Genomic DNA, 13999 nt, shown 5'->3' with positions numbered 1-13999 from the left:
CCAATTTGGCTGCCTGTCTCAGAACACAGGCAGCGTGTCTGCCTGCATGCCGGCCCGCTTCTCTGAGCCGTGCACACACGAGCAAAGCGCCCATGCTCTTAGCCAGCTACGAGGTTTATTTTGACACGGGAGGAGTGATGGGATGTGACACTAATGCTGTGCAGGATGCTGAGCCCAGAAGCAGATCAAACAGCGTCTGCTGGCAGAGCGAGGGAGCCAAGGCTGGCTCCAGTGCAGAATGTCTTTCTAATTACCAAATAGGAATGAAGCTTTCACGTCACCACCTCACTCTCTGCCTCCCCAAAACAAAACTGTTTTTCCCACCACCTTGGACACCCCTCTCATGTGCATCCCCGTGTAGCTTCTCGCGAAGCGCTGAGGCCTGTTCAAATGCACTGGATGTCAATAAATATTGATTCCCACCCTGCTTCTGAGAGGCTGTGCCATCTTGTGCGTGTCAGTGGGGTAGGGGCATGCCGGGTACTGCAGCACCCTGCAGAGATTTCTGAGGCAGCTGAGTTTGTGTCTGCAGCCCCATGGTTGTTCAGTGCCCGGGAGGACCACTGATCTGTCACGGTGGTTGGACTGACCAACCCTGCTTCCTGGGGACAATCAGAGGAAGGGAGCTGTAATCCTCTACCTGATGCTGTCTCTGTGCTTTCCAGGAACCGCCACTTTGAATCAGACCATTGACATCTGCAAGCATTTCACTAACCTCTGTCTGAACGGACGCTGCATCCCCACACCGTCCAGCTACCGCTGCGAGTGCAACATGGGGTACAAGCAGGACGTGCGTGGAGAATGCATTGGTGAGTAGGATCTGCTTGACACACACAGGGGTCAGCTCCCACTGCGCTCCATGCCAGCTCCTAACAGCACCTCGAGCTGCTGCCCCAACAACCCCCATCCCAGTTAGAGCTCCCCACAAGAGGCTGGAGATAGAGGGTTCATGTCAGATAATGAAGCAGCACGATGAAAAGAACGTGTCTGCCCCACAAGGAACATCCAGGGTGACAACTCTCCTCTGGTAGCCACAATATTGCCATTGGCTTAGCTGCTTGTCACTGCTTGGACAGAGTTCCAGGGCGGTGCCGGTGGTCCCCGTGGCAATTTCACACCGTGGGAAGCCCCATATAACCAGCACCAGCAATCAAGGAGCCGTGACGGCAATTCACGTGGGATGGGCAGCATGCTCTGCCAGGTATCGGGCTGCTGCCTGCTCTGCTTACCCCACAGGCTTAGGCTGCAGCCCCGATGGTCACCCCAGCTAGCTGGTGGCTGTGCAAGCCTACTCAGAAGCTTGAGGTCTCCAAGGAATTAGAATTAGAAGGATGGCATCTTTTAGAAGAATTATCATTTCATAAGTACGTGGGCTATTTTTTCTGAGAACTATAAGGACTGAAAGAAAATGGTGTCCACCCACTGCATCTGCAAGGAACAGCTTTCCTGTGCTGACATCTCCACCCAAGCAGACCTCTCAAGGGCTGAAAAAACTGTCCAGACCTTAGGTTGCATGGAGATCCAGCACCTGGAAGTCCCCCTAGCACCTGAAGGCAGTGGCGGATATCATAGCTGGAAGTATGCCCAGCTAGAAGAACTCTTCAAACAAGTAGCTATAAGAGGACCTCAACAGACAGCTCATTATCTGGGGACGTAAGCGAGAGATTGATACGTGGTATTTTGTGCTGTCCCAGGCTGAGCGACAGCTCTACCTTAAAGCTGCACAAGGGGAAGGTAAGCCTGAATTCATCCTTGAGCTGACTGACACAAGTAACTCATAAGACGAAGGAGACTGGACCCTTGTCTCTGCTCAGGGTGAAAGGAAAAACCTTCCTCTGAAGTGCCCCTATGTAAGAGATATGATGCTCTGGGGTTGGAAAATGAAGAGCACGTGAGTAACAGACAAGATCCAGGAAAAGCCAACCATGCAAAGTTGATCCAGCCCCCCACATGCATTAGAACCAGTTCCACCAGAAAAGCACGTAAGGTATTAGTAATTGGAGATTCCTGACTGAGAGGCACCGAAGCACCCATTTGCCACCCAGACAATTTCTCTAGAGAAGTCTGTTGCCTAACAGGAGCTCACATTTGCGACATCGCTAGGAGGCTGCCGAGACTGGTGAACCCTCCAGATTATCATCCACTCCTACTATTCCATGTAGGGTCTAATGATACTGTGACAAAGCAACTTAGAACCACCAAAAGAGACTATATGTCACTCAGAGCAATGTTAAAACAATCTGGAGCACAGGCGGTGTTCTCCTCTATCCTCCCAGTCAGAGGAAGGGGTTCAGGAAGGAGGAGAGGAACTGAACCGGTGAATGCCTGGCTGCGTGCCTGGTGCAATGCCTGGTGCCATACTCAAGGGTTTGGCTTCTATGATCGTGGATCTACTTTTGAGAAGCCGGGTCTGTTGGGAGCTGATGGGATTCACCTGATCAGTGGAGCAAGAAGGTCTTTGCCAACAAGCTGGCCAGATTTATAAGGAGAGCTTTAAACTAGATTTAGTGTGGGAAAGGGGATGGAATTTTGAGCAACAGAGAAGAGTCAGGAGCTGCTGATGTATTAGGAACCAACAGAGAAACACCTGTGAAATGCCTGAAAGTAATTAGGGTGTGTTGCTCTAAAAAGGTGAGAGGGTTGATAGCCCAGCTGAAGTGCCTCTGTGCCAATGCATGCAGCATGGGTAACAAACTGGAGGAGTTGGAAGCCACTGTGCAGCTAGAAAGCTATGCTGAAATGTGGTGGGACTAATCACACGACTGGAGTGCTGCAACTGATGGCTATAAACTGTTCAGAAGGGAGGATACGTTGAAACACATGGAAGATGGAGGTGATTAGAGACAGCCAAGGCTTCACCAAGGGCAAATCGTGCCTGACTAATCTAGTGGCCTTTGATGACAGAGTGACTGCATCAGTGAAAAAGAGAAAAGCTACGGATGTCATCTATGTGGACTTCTGTAAGGCCTATGATATAGTTCCCCACAACATTCTTACCTGTAAATTGGAGTGATACAGGTTTGGGGATGGACTGTTAGATGGATAAGGAATTGGCGGGATGACTGTGTCCCAAGAGTTACAGTCAATGGCTCGATGTCCAAGTGGAAACCAGTAACGAGGGGTGTCCCTCAAGGGTCCGTACTGGGACCAGTAATATTTAATATCTTCATCAATGACATAGTGGGATTGAGTACAAGTTTGCAGGTGATACTAAGCTGAGTGGTGCAGTTGATTCACTTGAGGGAAGAGATGCCATCCAGAGGGACCTTGCTGCTGTGCTGTCAGGATGCTGAGCACTGGAGTTGAAAGGACGGGCCCAGCAGCTCACAGGCGGCAGCCTTTGTTGCCTCTCCTGGTAGCTTGCTGTGCGTTCCCTGCATAATGGTGACTCACAGGTTTAGGCTTTTCTTCTTGCAGATGTGGATGAGTGCTCCAGCAGCCCCTGCGTGCATGGTGACTGCGTGAACACACCTGGCTCCTACCACTGCAAGTGCCACGAAGGCTTCCAGAGCACCCCCACCAAGCAGGCTTGCATTGGTAAGTATTTTCTGTCTCTCCTTTTGGGACGACATGGTGTGCTGCAAGAGCGTCAGAAGGGTTATCAGAGACTTAGTGCCAAAGGAAAGTGGTTGTAAAGTGGAAACAGAGTGAGGAGTCCCCAGCACCCAACAACCTCCCAGCCAGGTATGTGATGGGATTTCAGAACAACTTAGTTGAGTTGCCAACAGTGCCCTGAATTCTGTCTAGGAGAAGTTTCCTCTACCTTTAACTACCTTAAAATTGGCTAGCAGCAATCAAGGACCTTACAGAGTCCTTTTCAAGAGCAGCAAGATGACAACATTTGGTTTGACAAAAGATAGGATTTTGAGGAATTTTTGTATCAATGTAGGGCTTGTGATTTCTAGCAAAGTTGTTCTGTCAGTGTTTTGCAGCAAGATGGTGCTCTGGGTGAGGGACTGCTAAAAAAGAATTATGCGAAGGTAATGTCCCATGCGAACAAGAAGGAAAGGCAAATTTCCCTGTCAGTGCCCGACCTTTGATTCTTTTTTTTTTATTTTGCTGTTGAGTGGCTTCTGATGAAGGGGTTTCCAAAGGACCCCCAGTTGCCTGACAATGTGAAAGGCTTTTCCTAATTTCCAAACTAAATCTCTTAAGCTGAATTCTTCTTGGCATTCTTTTTCTGGCCGTGCAAACTGGTTCATCACCGTCTCCTTTACAATATTTTTTCATTTTGGGAAACTGCAACTTGTAACCCCCCTGTCATCTCCCTTCTAGACTAAACAAATGCAAGTCTCTCAATCTCCTCTCATTGATAATGTTTCTAAGCTTCTCATTGTCCTTGGTTTTATCTTCTCAACTTCCTCCATTTTGTCTTTATCTTTTCTAATGCGCGGTGCCAAAATTGGATGTCATTCTTCAGCTGTGACCTCTTTAGCTGTCATGACAAGAAACTGTCCCAGGTGGCTTACACACAGCTCTTCTGTTGATACAGCCCAAAAGGAGGTTTCTTTCTGTGCAGGGCCACCCCATTTCATCTGTGATTCAGATCCTTTTCTGCCAGGCCGCTCTCAAGCTAATTTCTCCACGTTAGGAGAAGTCTACAAAGTGTCTGGATTGTCCATTGCTGCTGGAGCCAGACTATTGGCTTCCTATAATTTGCTTATAGAATAGCCCATCCTGTCTTCCCCAGCTCTTGATAAAGGGTCAGCAATAACCTCCTACCTGAGATAGTCCTCTTCCTTTCATCTTCACCCAGAAACATTCAGTGCCCTCCCTCCCAGAGCAAGTGGACATCATGTTCTTGATGCACAGGGACCACTTAGTGGTCTCTGTGGCACTTAGTAGCAGGCCTGAGTCTGTGGCTGTTGGTCTGAGGGCTTTTGCTGCCTACTACAGACTCGAACAGCCCTAGGGTAATTTCAGTTGCAAAGAGGGTCCTGGGGCAGGAGGCTGACCAAGACATCATGGAGGGCCTGATATCCCAGAGCTGTAACCCTACAAATGTAGTGATGCTTCCAGAGCATGCAGAAAGCTTTTCCCACATCTTTTCCATCTCCTGCAGTTGGTACAGAGGGGAAGAGTGTGATCCTGGAGCAGGGCATGCCCTGAGTGTATGAGAGCACTTGCCTGGCTTTCTCGTGGAGCGTATTAAGCTGGAACTGCTTCTCGCTCCACCTGCTGCTACTTCCTTATGTTTAATTCCCTGCCAGATATCGATGAGTGCATCATGAATGGAGTGATGTGTAGGAATGGCCGCTGCGTTAACACTGATGGCAGCTTCCAGTGTATCTGCAACGCTGGCTTTGAAATCACCCCTGATGGCAAGAACTGTGTCGGTAAGCTATTTCTTGATGTGCCTTGGGGAGGTTGGGACTGAGCTGAGACTATGTCCTCCCTGGGTTACTTTAACCTGTGCTGTACTCCCTTCATCTCTAGGGCAGAGTGCACCTTAAAATGAGAGGACTGAAATAGGAAGGTGTTTCTAGAAGGGTGCTAGCCCTCCTGGAGTACTTCTGTAGGTTTTGGGGTCCAGGAGCATGAGCAGGGCTGGATCTGGAAGCAGGACATTCTCCAGCAGCCAGTGTCCGAGTCCTGAGAGCTGCACCAGCTGACCAGGGTAGCGAGAGCAGCAGGGACGCAGCAGAACAGCTCTCACCAGAAGCAGTGGGAACTCTGCCTTGAGAATTAGCACCCACTGCCACAAGAAGCACTTCGACCACGAGATGGAGGACGGAGCATTTTTGAGCACAGGAGAGTCCTGCTGCAGCTCTCAGGCTCAGCTCATGTTTTCTGTTTGTTCTCCCCAGATCATGATGAATGTGCCACGACCAACATGTGCCTCAACGGGATGTGTATCAATGAGGATGGCAGCTTCAAATGTATCTGCAAGCCCGGTTTTGTGCTGGCTCCCAATGGGCGGTACTGTGTCGGTGCGTAGGTCCCCAAGCTTGGTCTCTGCACTTTCTCAGTCTGCCGTCCACGCTCCTGGGGACTTGTGATGTATCTGAGGCCAAGGGGAGCTGAGAAAAGCCAAGGCTGTTGCCAGGCATCTCCTGTTTTGCCGCCAGAAATTACCCCCTCTCAGCAGAATGGGTACAAGGGAAAATGTTCTTGTGCCTTCACTGCTTCAGCACAAATAGGAGCTTAAATCCTCTTTCTGAAGGAGGTTAAGCAGGGCTGTGAAGCTCTGTATGGCCAATGTGACCTGGCAGCAGTCATCTCCACAGCTTCCCCAGCCTCTACAGCATGTTCCACTAGGGTTGGTGTGTCCCAAAGCCAGGACGTTTAGGATGCAAAGGCAGAGTGGAGAAAGGAAGAAGAGGAGAACATAGCATTTCTTCGATATGCTGCTGTGTCACGGGGTGAATTCTCTGGGCCACTGCCCCATTGGCAGAGCAGAGACCAGACCCTGCTGTGCTGAGCAGGGGCTGGGGCTCAGGAGACTGAAGAAGCCCAGATCCCTGTCCCTTCCCTTGAACCATCGAGGACAGCCAGCAGCGCATGCGGGGGATGTGATGCTCTAAACTGCACCTCTGGCTCCCTCTTAGTCTCCTAGTCTCCTTGCAAAATAGTCCAAAGCCCCCGTTTGTGTGTCCTGCCTGTGTGTAGGTAACAGCCATTTTGTGCTTCCTCTTTCAGACATCGACGAGTGCGAGACACCGGGAATCTGTATGAATGGCTGGTGCATTAACACAGAGGGCTCCTTCCGCTGCGAGTGCCTCGGGGGCCTGGCTATCGGGGTGGACGGACGAGTCTGCGTGGACACCCACATGCGCAGCACCTGCTACGGAGGCATTAAAAAGGGCACATGTGCCCGTCCCTTTCCGGGAGCCGTCACCAAGTCTGAGTGCTGCTGTGCTAACCCAGACCATGGCTTCGGAGAGCCCTGCCAACCCTGTCCGGCCAAAAACTCTGGTGAGCTCCTCTTCCATCTGAGTTTGCAAAAAGTCAGGAAGGTGCTCAGAGACATTCTGGGTCCCTGACAGGTCCCTGAGATGGCCTAGGCAGCTTGGCAGTGACACGGGAAGGCCATGGGCAGAGGGAAATGGATGCCATGCAGTCAACAAACTTAGGTCGGATCCACGAATCTGATGCTGATCTCATTGCAGGAGTTCTCACAGTGTGGGACTACTAACTGCGAGTATCAGCTCTAAAATACACATTGCATAAGTATAAACAGACACTGCTTGGAAGCCCACAGATGACATTCTAACAAAGAAACAATAAATCCAATGCTACCCAGAATTAACGTCCCTGTGCATGAACTGCCTAGAAAAGCTAACGTCTCTGTTGTGCTTTCTACACAGCTGAATTCCAGGCACTCTGCAGCAGCGGCATTGGAATAACAGCTGATGGCAGAGGTACGTGCATCCCATGTACCGTATCCTAGACAGGCACATGTAATGTCCCTCTCACCTCTTTCTTTCAGCTGCTTTTAAGGGAGCGTGCGTGCATCTGTGTGACTGTGGGAGCGCGTGCCATGAGAGACTTGGCGCTGCGGAGGGTGTGCTGGAGAGTTAGCACGTTACGCCCGTGTATGCGAGAGCTGTTTGTGAGTAAGCGCAGGATAGCTCGCATAGCCTGGGTGGGTGTAAGTGCACGCATGTGTTAGTGAGTGTCTGTGGGTGGGACATGAGCTTGGGCACAGCAGGGAGAGGGGTGCTATGTGGTTTTTCTCCTCCCTAAAGCACCACGAGTTACCGTTGAGCAAGCATCCCTGAGGACTGTGTATTGAATTAAGTGGTTGATTCCTGGCACCCTGTGGGAGCTACATTTCTGGGGCTGCACACACAGAGTTTGGCTTTACTCCCCGCTTTGATGGGAATGAAGAGTGTGACCAATTGCATCCTTTTGCTTGTTTCCCTCTGCCCTCCAGCTCCTTGGTCACGGGAGAGGATGGTTCACAGTCTCGCAGGGAGAGGGAGGTGATAAGCGCGTGTGGGGATGTGTTGCCAAGGGACTGCTTTGAATTAAGCAGCTGTGCAAGAGGTCGGGCAGGCGGCTGCACTGCCAGCCCTGGGCAGTGCTTGGATCAGCAGGAAGAGCACAAAGCAGCCAGATAGCTACGGCCTTTCAAAACTTTCCAAATGGGAATGAGCCAGAGGCAAAACCCTGGTGGCTTCTTGGGCTTCCTTCCAGGGCACCGTGTCTTGGCCGAAGTCAGTCTCAGGCTAACGATAAGATGCTTTCTAGCAAGAAGCTAACGTCAGACATGCTCTGGTCAGCCCGTCGCTGCCCGCAGCCAGGACTATATGCACTCGGCGCTCTCCAGGGTTGCATTTCCCTGGGGATGTAACTGATCTCCGACTGCATGGAGACAAAGGCCAGCAGTGTCTGGGAAGCCCTGGCCTGGGCTGCTTGCCATCTGGCACTACGGCACTGTGAGGACACTGCTCTACAAACACAAACCTGCCCTGTTCTGTGGGGAGGCTGGTTCTTACCAGGGTAAAATCTCTTCGCCTGGGCACCAGAGCTTTGTGCCACAAAGGCAGTGAGATGGTGCTGATGCAGAGGAAGAGGTGCTGCCCACCTGGATGCCACCCTTCTGGGTTACTGTCCACACGCGCTGGGCGCTTGGCGCTGTTGACGGGGGGGGGCAGGCAGGAGGTGGGGGATGGCAGAGATGCCCACGGCTCTCCCTGCCAGATGTCCTGCAGACTTGACCCAACCACCATGCGCATGGGTAGCAGGGGCTGTGGGACCCACTGCACATTGCTGCAGAACTGTCCAAAAATCTCTTGGTTTGAGGCAGATTTGTCCAAGGCACTTTGCAAGTCTTTGAAGCTGAGGTTTTGACATCCTGCAGTGCTTGGCCCCGGTCCCAGGCCCTGCCCTCACCCAAACATAACACTCCCCTCTGTCCCTGCCCCACCACCACCACTTGTTCTCCAGGGCCAGGAACCAGGCAGAGGCCACAGGTCCTCATTCCTCTCTTCCCAGGCTGCCCAAGCTGCTTTCAGACAGTTCTTTATGTCAGCAGTAGGGAAAGGAAATTTATTTTGGCCTGATTAAGACTTCTTCCAGCCTGGCAGCTGTGTGGTCAAGGAGTCTGTGCACGCTCTCAGCTTGGGGACTGTGGCTGGGCTAGGAGATACAGGGACTTTGCCAGTGGAAGGGCTTTGCTGTGACCATCTAGCCATGGACATGACCCTCTGCCAGCCCAGCTGCCCACAGCATGCTCTCCAACGTATCTGAGTACTCCTTGCCCTGGTCTGCCCCCAGCAATGGTCCCCCGTGGTAGGGCTGTGTATGCACAGGCAGGTTGTCTATCGTGCTCTGCCCTTACCCCAGTTGGCCCCAGCATCCTCCTCACAACACCTTACAAACAGCTTCTTCCTCCCGCCTTTTCCAGTAGGAGGGTTAATTAAATGGTCTGACCTGAGTACCTGGGATAGAGATGCTGTAAGGAGACTCAGGAACGTAACAGAAGGACCTGAGAGCCCTTGGTATGGAACTGAGTCTGGGCTTATCTCAACCCCTTATCCAGTTCTCTCCTCCTGAGCTCAGAACCCTGTGCTAGATCAGCTGTGTATCACCGGGACAAAGATGCCCAGCTCCACAGCACCAGAAGGAGAGGAACAAGGCTCCCCAGGGCCTACTGGGTCAAACCAGGAGGGTAGGTAGGACAGCAAGGAGAGATTTCTGCAGAGGGGTGCCCCAGCTGGCTTTTGACACCAAGGAGCAATGAAGAACTAGGGGCTGGAAGTTTTCTATATTTGCGTTTGCCAGGGCCCATCTAATTTGACTTCTTTCTCTGTGCAGACATCAACGAATGTGCCCTCAACCCAGACATCTGCCCCAACGGCATGTGCGAGAACCTGCGTGGGAGCTACCGCTGTATCTGCAACCTGGGCTACGAATCAGATCCCACGGGCAAGAACTGTGTGGGTGAGTTGAGGGCAGCCCAGGCTCGGTGTGGCATCGGGAACCAGGAGCTCGGTGCTGGTGGGGAGAGGGTGGCATGCACTCAGCTAATGAGGCTGGGAGCCAGATGCAGACCTCCATGATACAGCTGCATGAGCCCGAGGTGATACAGCAGCTGATGCCCTCGAGCACTGTCCCCACTCAGGGCTACCTTGCCCACATGGAAGAGCACAAGGTACTACACAAGAAATCACACATATGTGACTTAAACATTGCACATTGTATTGCTTTGAGGACGGTACTGCATTTCTGTGCCTCTCAGGCTGCCAGAGCTCTGTAGGGCTGGCAAAGTAGAAGAGTGGACGCTGGTGTTGTAGCTCAGAAACCCCTTCTCTCTGCCCACAGATGTTGACGAATGCACTGTCAATCGTTTGCTGTGTGACAATGGACTGTGCCGCAACACACCTGGCAGCTACACCTGCACCTGCCCCAAGGGCTTTGTCTTCAGGACGGAGACAGATACCTGTGAAGGTAAGGTGACTCTGAAGGCAACGGAGAACATCTTCACAAGAAGTAGAGAGTGAACTATGGCTTGAGGTCCTGCCTAAAAGGGAGCTCAAGGTCTAACATGTCTTTGGTTCCCTTTTGACCGCAGTGGTTTGAACTGGAGCAGGTCCAGGCTTTGGGTTTGTGGCTTTGTTTTTTTTTCCTAGGGGGAAATTTCACACTTCATTCAAAATAGTGGACATCCAAACCCAGAACATCTGGGCTTTTCAGTGACTGAAAACCAGAACAATTTCCTCTGGGGCCCCAAACTTTTAGCTAAAACCTGACCAAAATTGCAAGTTTAGGGGATTTGATTGAAAGCTTACAGTTTGGAGTGGGGGAAATTGTTTCCTGACCACAAAGTCCTCAAACATTTGAGAACTGGCACTTTGCACGTAAATGTCTGTTCAGAGAAAAAAACCTGCTTTTCTGTAAAGATGGTGAAAAATGGCAGATGCTGTGTAGCCTCACATCTGGTTCAGAAAGGCACATGAAGGCCTTATTCAGCACTGTGGCTGCTCCCATCTCAGCCAGGAGCAGCCCTGAGCAAGGCCGTCATTCCCCAGTAGATCCACCAACCAGCCTCAATCCATCCATTCCCTCAATCCTGAAGCAGCTCACTAATTTCATGGTGTCTGCTGTCTGTGCCCACCCGCTTCGAGATGGTGCATACCTGAGTTGTACACACAGGGCTCCTATGGCCTGAACTGGTGATCCTCTGAACAGTTGAAAAACTCCCTTCTTCATGTTCTTTGCTTCTCATCTCCCAGAGTCTCTGGCCCAGAAAACAGGGTCCCATGGCACTCACTACAGTGACAGTCCCTTTCTTCCCGCAGATATCAATGAGTGCACCTCTAACCCTTGTGTGAACGGTGTCTGCAGGAACAATGCTGGCTCCTTTGCTTGCGAGTGCTCCCCAGGCAGCAAGCTGGACCCCAGTGGCACCATCTGCGTGGGTAAGGATGTGGCCTTCTACAGACAGCTCTGATATCAGCAGTGCCCACCAGCACCCCTTGTTTGTCTGAAGCAAGTCCCATGCTCCTGCCTTAGGGATGGGGATCCTTTGAGGCGTCTCTCTCTCACCTAGTGTTTCCTTGGTTGTTGTTAACAATTAACGTCTCGCATGCATCCAGGGAGCCCAAAAAGTCGCAACCTCAGTGCTCTGAGCAGTGTGCGGCAGACACAGAAATCCCTAACTGTGCTGCCGCAAGACAAAGCACAGACCTGGGGTCCCAGGGGATCCCGCAGAGCATCAGGATGGCGGGCTCTCACTCGCCAGATGGGTTTGTAGTCTGCTGATCTTAAGGCACATCAAGATGAAGTAGATCCCTTCTCATCAAGATGATAAGAAGGTACCACTCCCACTCCTAGATGGTCAAGGCCTTGCAAAGCATCACAGGGGCAGCTGGAGAGAAAGGACTATTTCTACCCAGAAGAGGAGCAGGCTGGGACTAGGGAAAGGGCAGGATACAGAGCTGATGCAATAGCAGTTGTATCAGAGAGCACAGAAATGCTGCTTCACAGCACAGGAGTGGGACAGGGCTCTGGGGACCAGCACAGTTCATGTCCGTGCTGCAAAGTGCTTGGTCCCACAGCCTAAAAGATAACGCGGCACCAGAAAGCAATAGTCGCATTGCAGCTCAGGGATAGTTTCTCCCAGCTGCTTCTTGTGGCAGCCTGGCTGCCATGGAGCTGGGAACCTCTGCCAAGGAGCAGTTCTTCACTCACGCCTTGTCTTTGCCCCTACAGACAGCATGAAAGGGACATGCTGGCTGAACATCCAGGACGGGCGTTGTGAGGTGAACATCAACGGGGCCACGCTGAAATCGGAGTGCTGTGCTACACTGGGGGCAGCGTGGGGCAGCCCCTGTGAGCGCTGTGAGATTGGTAAGGCTCTGCTTGGCACAGAGATCAGGAAGGCAGGATGCAGCCCATTTCTTTGCTGACATTCCTCTGCTTTCTTGCAGATACCGCCTGTCCGCGGGGATATGCTAGGATGAAGGGAGTGACATGTGAAGGTAAAGAACTGCAGGACACAGGAGACTTTTTTTAATTGCGAACATGGTCATTGTTTATTTATTGCTATCCTGCATCTTTGAGTCTGGCCCTTGGTTGGACTCTCTCCAGTATGTCCATCTCTCGTACTGAGGAGCCCAGAACTGGACACAGAGCTCCAGGTGTGGCCTCACCAGTGCTGAGGAGAGGGGAAGGATCACCTCCCTCGACCTGCTGGCAAGACTCCTCCTAATGCAGCCCAGGATATCATTAGCCTTCTTTGCAGCAAGGGCACACTGCTGACTCATGTTCAACTTGCTGTCCACCAGGACCCCAAGGTCCTTTTCTGCCAAGCTGCTTTCCAGCTGGGTGACCCCAGCATATATGGGTGCATGGGGTTGATCCTCCTCAGGTGCAGGACTTTGCACTTCTCCTCGTTGAACTGCATGAGGTTCCTGGCAGCCCATTTCTCCAGCCTGCCAAGGTCCCTCTGGATGGCAGCATGACCTTCTGGTGTATCAGCTGCTCCTCCCAGTTTTGTATCATCAGCAAATTTGCTGAGGACACACTTTACCCCATCATCCAGATAACTAATGAAGATGTTAAATAGGATCAGACCCAGTATTGACCCCTGGGGTACACCGCTAGTTGCTGGCCTCCAACTAGACTTTATGCCATTGAAACCACTCTCTAGGCCCGACCATTCAGCCAACCTCACTGTCTGCTCGTCCAGCCCATGCACCAACAGCTTGTCTATGAGTATCTTATGGGATACAGTGTCAAAGGCCTTACTCAAGGCTAGGTAGACAATATCTACCATTCTTCCCCCATCTACCAGACCGGTCATTGCATCATAGAATTTTATCATGCTCATCAGGCGTTACTTCCCCTTAGTCAATCCATGCTGACTACTGCTGATGATTTTCTTGTCATTCATGTGCCTGGAAATGGGTTTCCAGGTTTAGCTGCTCCATCAGCAGTACTCATATTTGTGAGTCCTGGTGCCGCTCTGTCAGAGCTGTGCCAACTATGGACATGTGCAACAGGACCTCCCTGTCTGTCTCTGACAAGGCTTTGTAATGCAGCCTCCTTGCAAAAGTGTCTGGGCATGGCTGTGGCTGTGCACGGAACATGTTTTTCATTGTGACAAGTTGCCAGTTTTAGTCTGGTGGGCAGCTCTGGGCTCCTCCCACCTCCTCCAGGAGCCCCTCAAGGCCATACTGGGCTTGGCCACGTGCCACTCTCATGCCTGTCTCTTGCTTTTGTGCCAACAGATGTGAATGAGTGCGAGGTCTTCCCTGGCGTCTGCCCAAACGGACGCTGCGTGAACACAGCTGGCTCCTTTCGGTGCGAGTGTCCAGAAGGACTGACTCTTGACGGCACTGCTAGGACATGTGTGGGTAAGGACACCTCATCTCACCCAGACCCTGGCCTCTGTGCAGCCCTCTCTACAGAGATCCAACCACCCCCAACCCACCACATGCAGCAGTCTTGGGAATTGGGTGATGGCACATCATATCTTGGAGGGGCTGCCAAACCCAGCAGCCTGACCAAGGCGAGGCTGCCATAACTTCATGTCCTCAGGTCCAGCCAG

General features: G+C 51.8%; 1 protein-coding gene across 1 annotated transcript in view; it reads left to right on the top strand.

The window, feature by feature from the left end:
- Positions 1–13999, top strand: part of FBN3 (fibrillin 3) — a 112131-nt gene that overhangs the window by 67331 nt on the left and 30801 nt on the right. Inside the window, exons 11-22 of the mRNA XM_059831909.1 lie at positions 666–809; positions 3418–3537; positions 5211–5336; positions 5808–5930; positions 6640–6915; positions 7308–7361; positions 9763–9888; positions 10270–10395; positions 11247–11366; positions 12160–12297; positions 12378–12428; positions 13680–13805. Coding sequence (XP_059687892.1) covers positions 666–809; positions 3418–3537; positions 5211–5336; positions 5808–5930; positions 6640–6915; positions 7308–7361; positions 9763–9888; positions 10270–10395; positions 11247–11366; positions 12160–12297; positions 12378–12428; positions 13680–13805 — 1530 coding nt within the window. The remainder of the gene's footprint in view (positions 1–665; positions 810–3417; positions 3538–5210; positions 5337–5807; positions 5931–6639; positions 6916–7307; positions 7362–9762; positions 9889–10269; positions 10396–11246; positions 11367–12159; positions 12298–12377; positions 12429–13679; positions 13806–13999) is intronic.

The sequence above is a fragment of the Gavia stellata genome, chromosome 32 (genome assembly GCF_030936135.1).
Source record: "Gavia stellata isolate bGavSte3 chromosome 32, bGavSte3.hap2, whole genome shotgun sequence".
Lineage (NCBI taxonomy): Eukaryota > Metazoa > Chordata > Aves > Gaviiformes > Gaviidae > Gavia > Gavia stellata.
The sequence above is the reverse complement of the archived record's forward strand: the minus strand, read 5'-3'. Positions and strand labels throughout refer to the sequence as shown.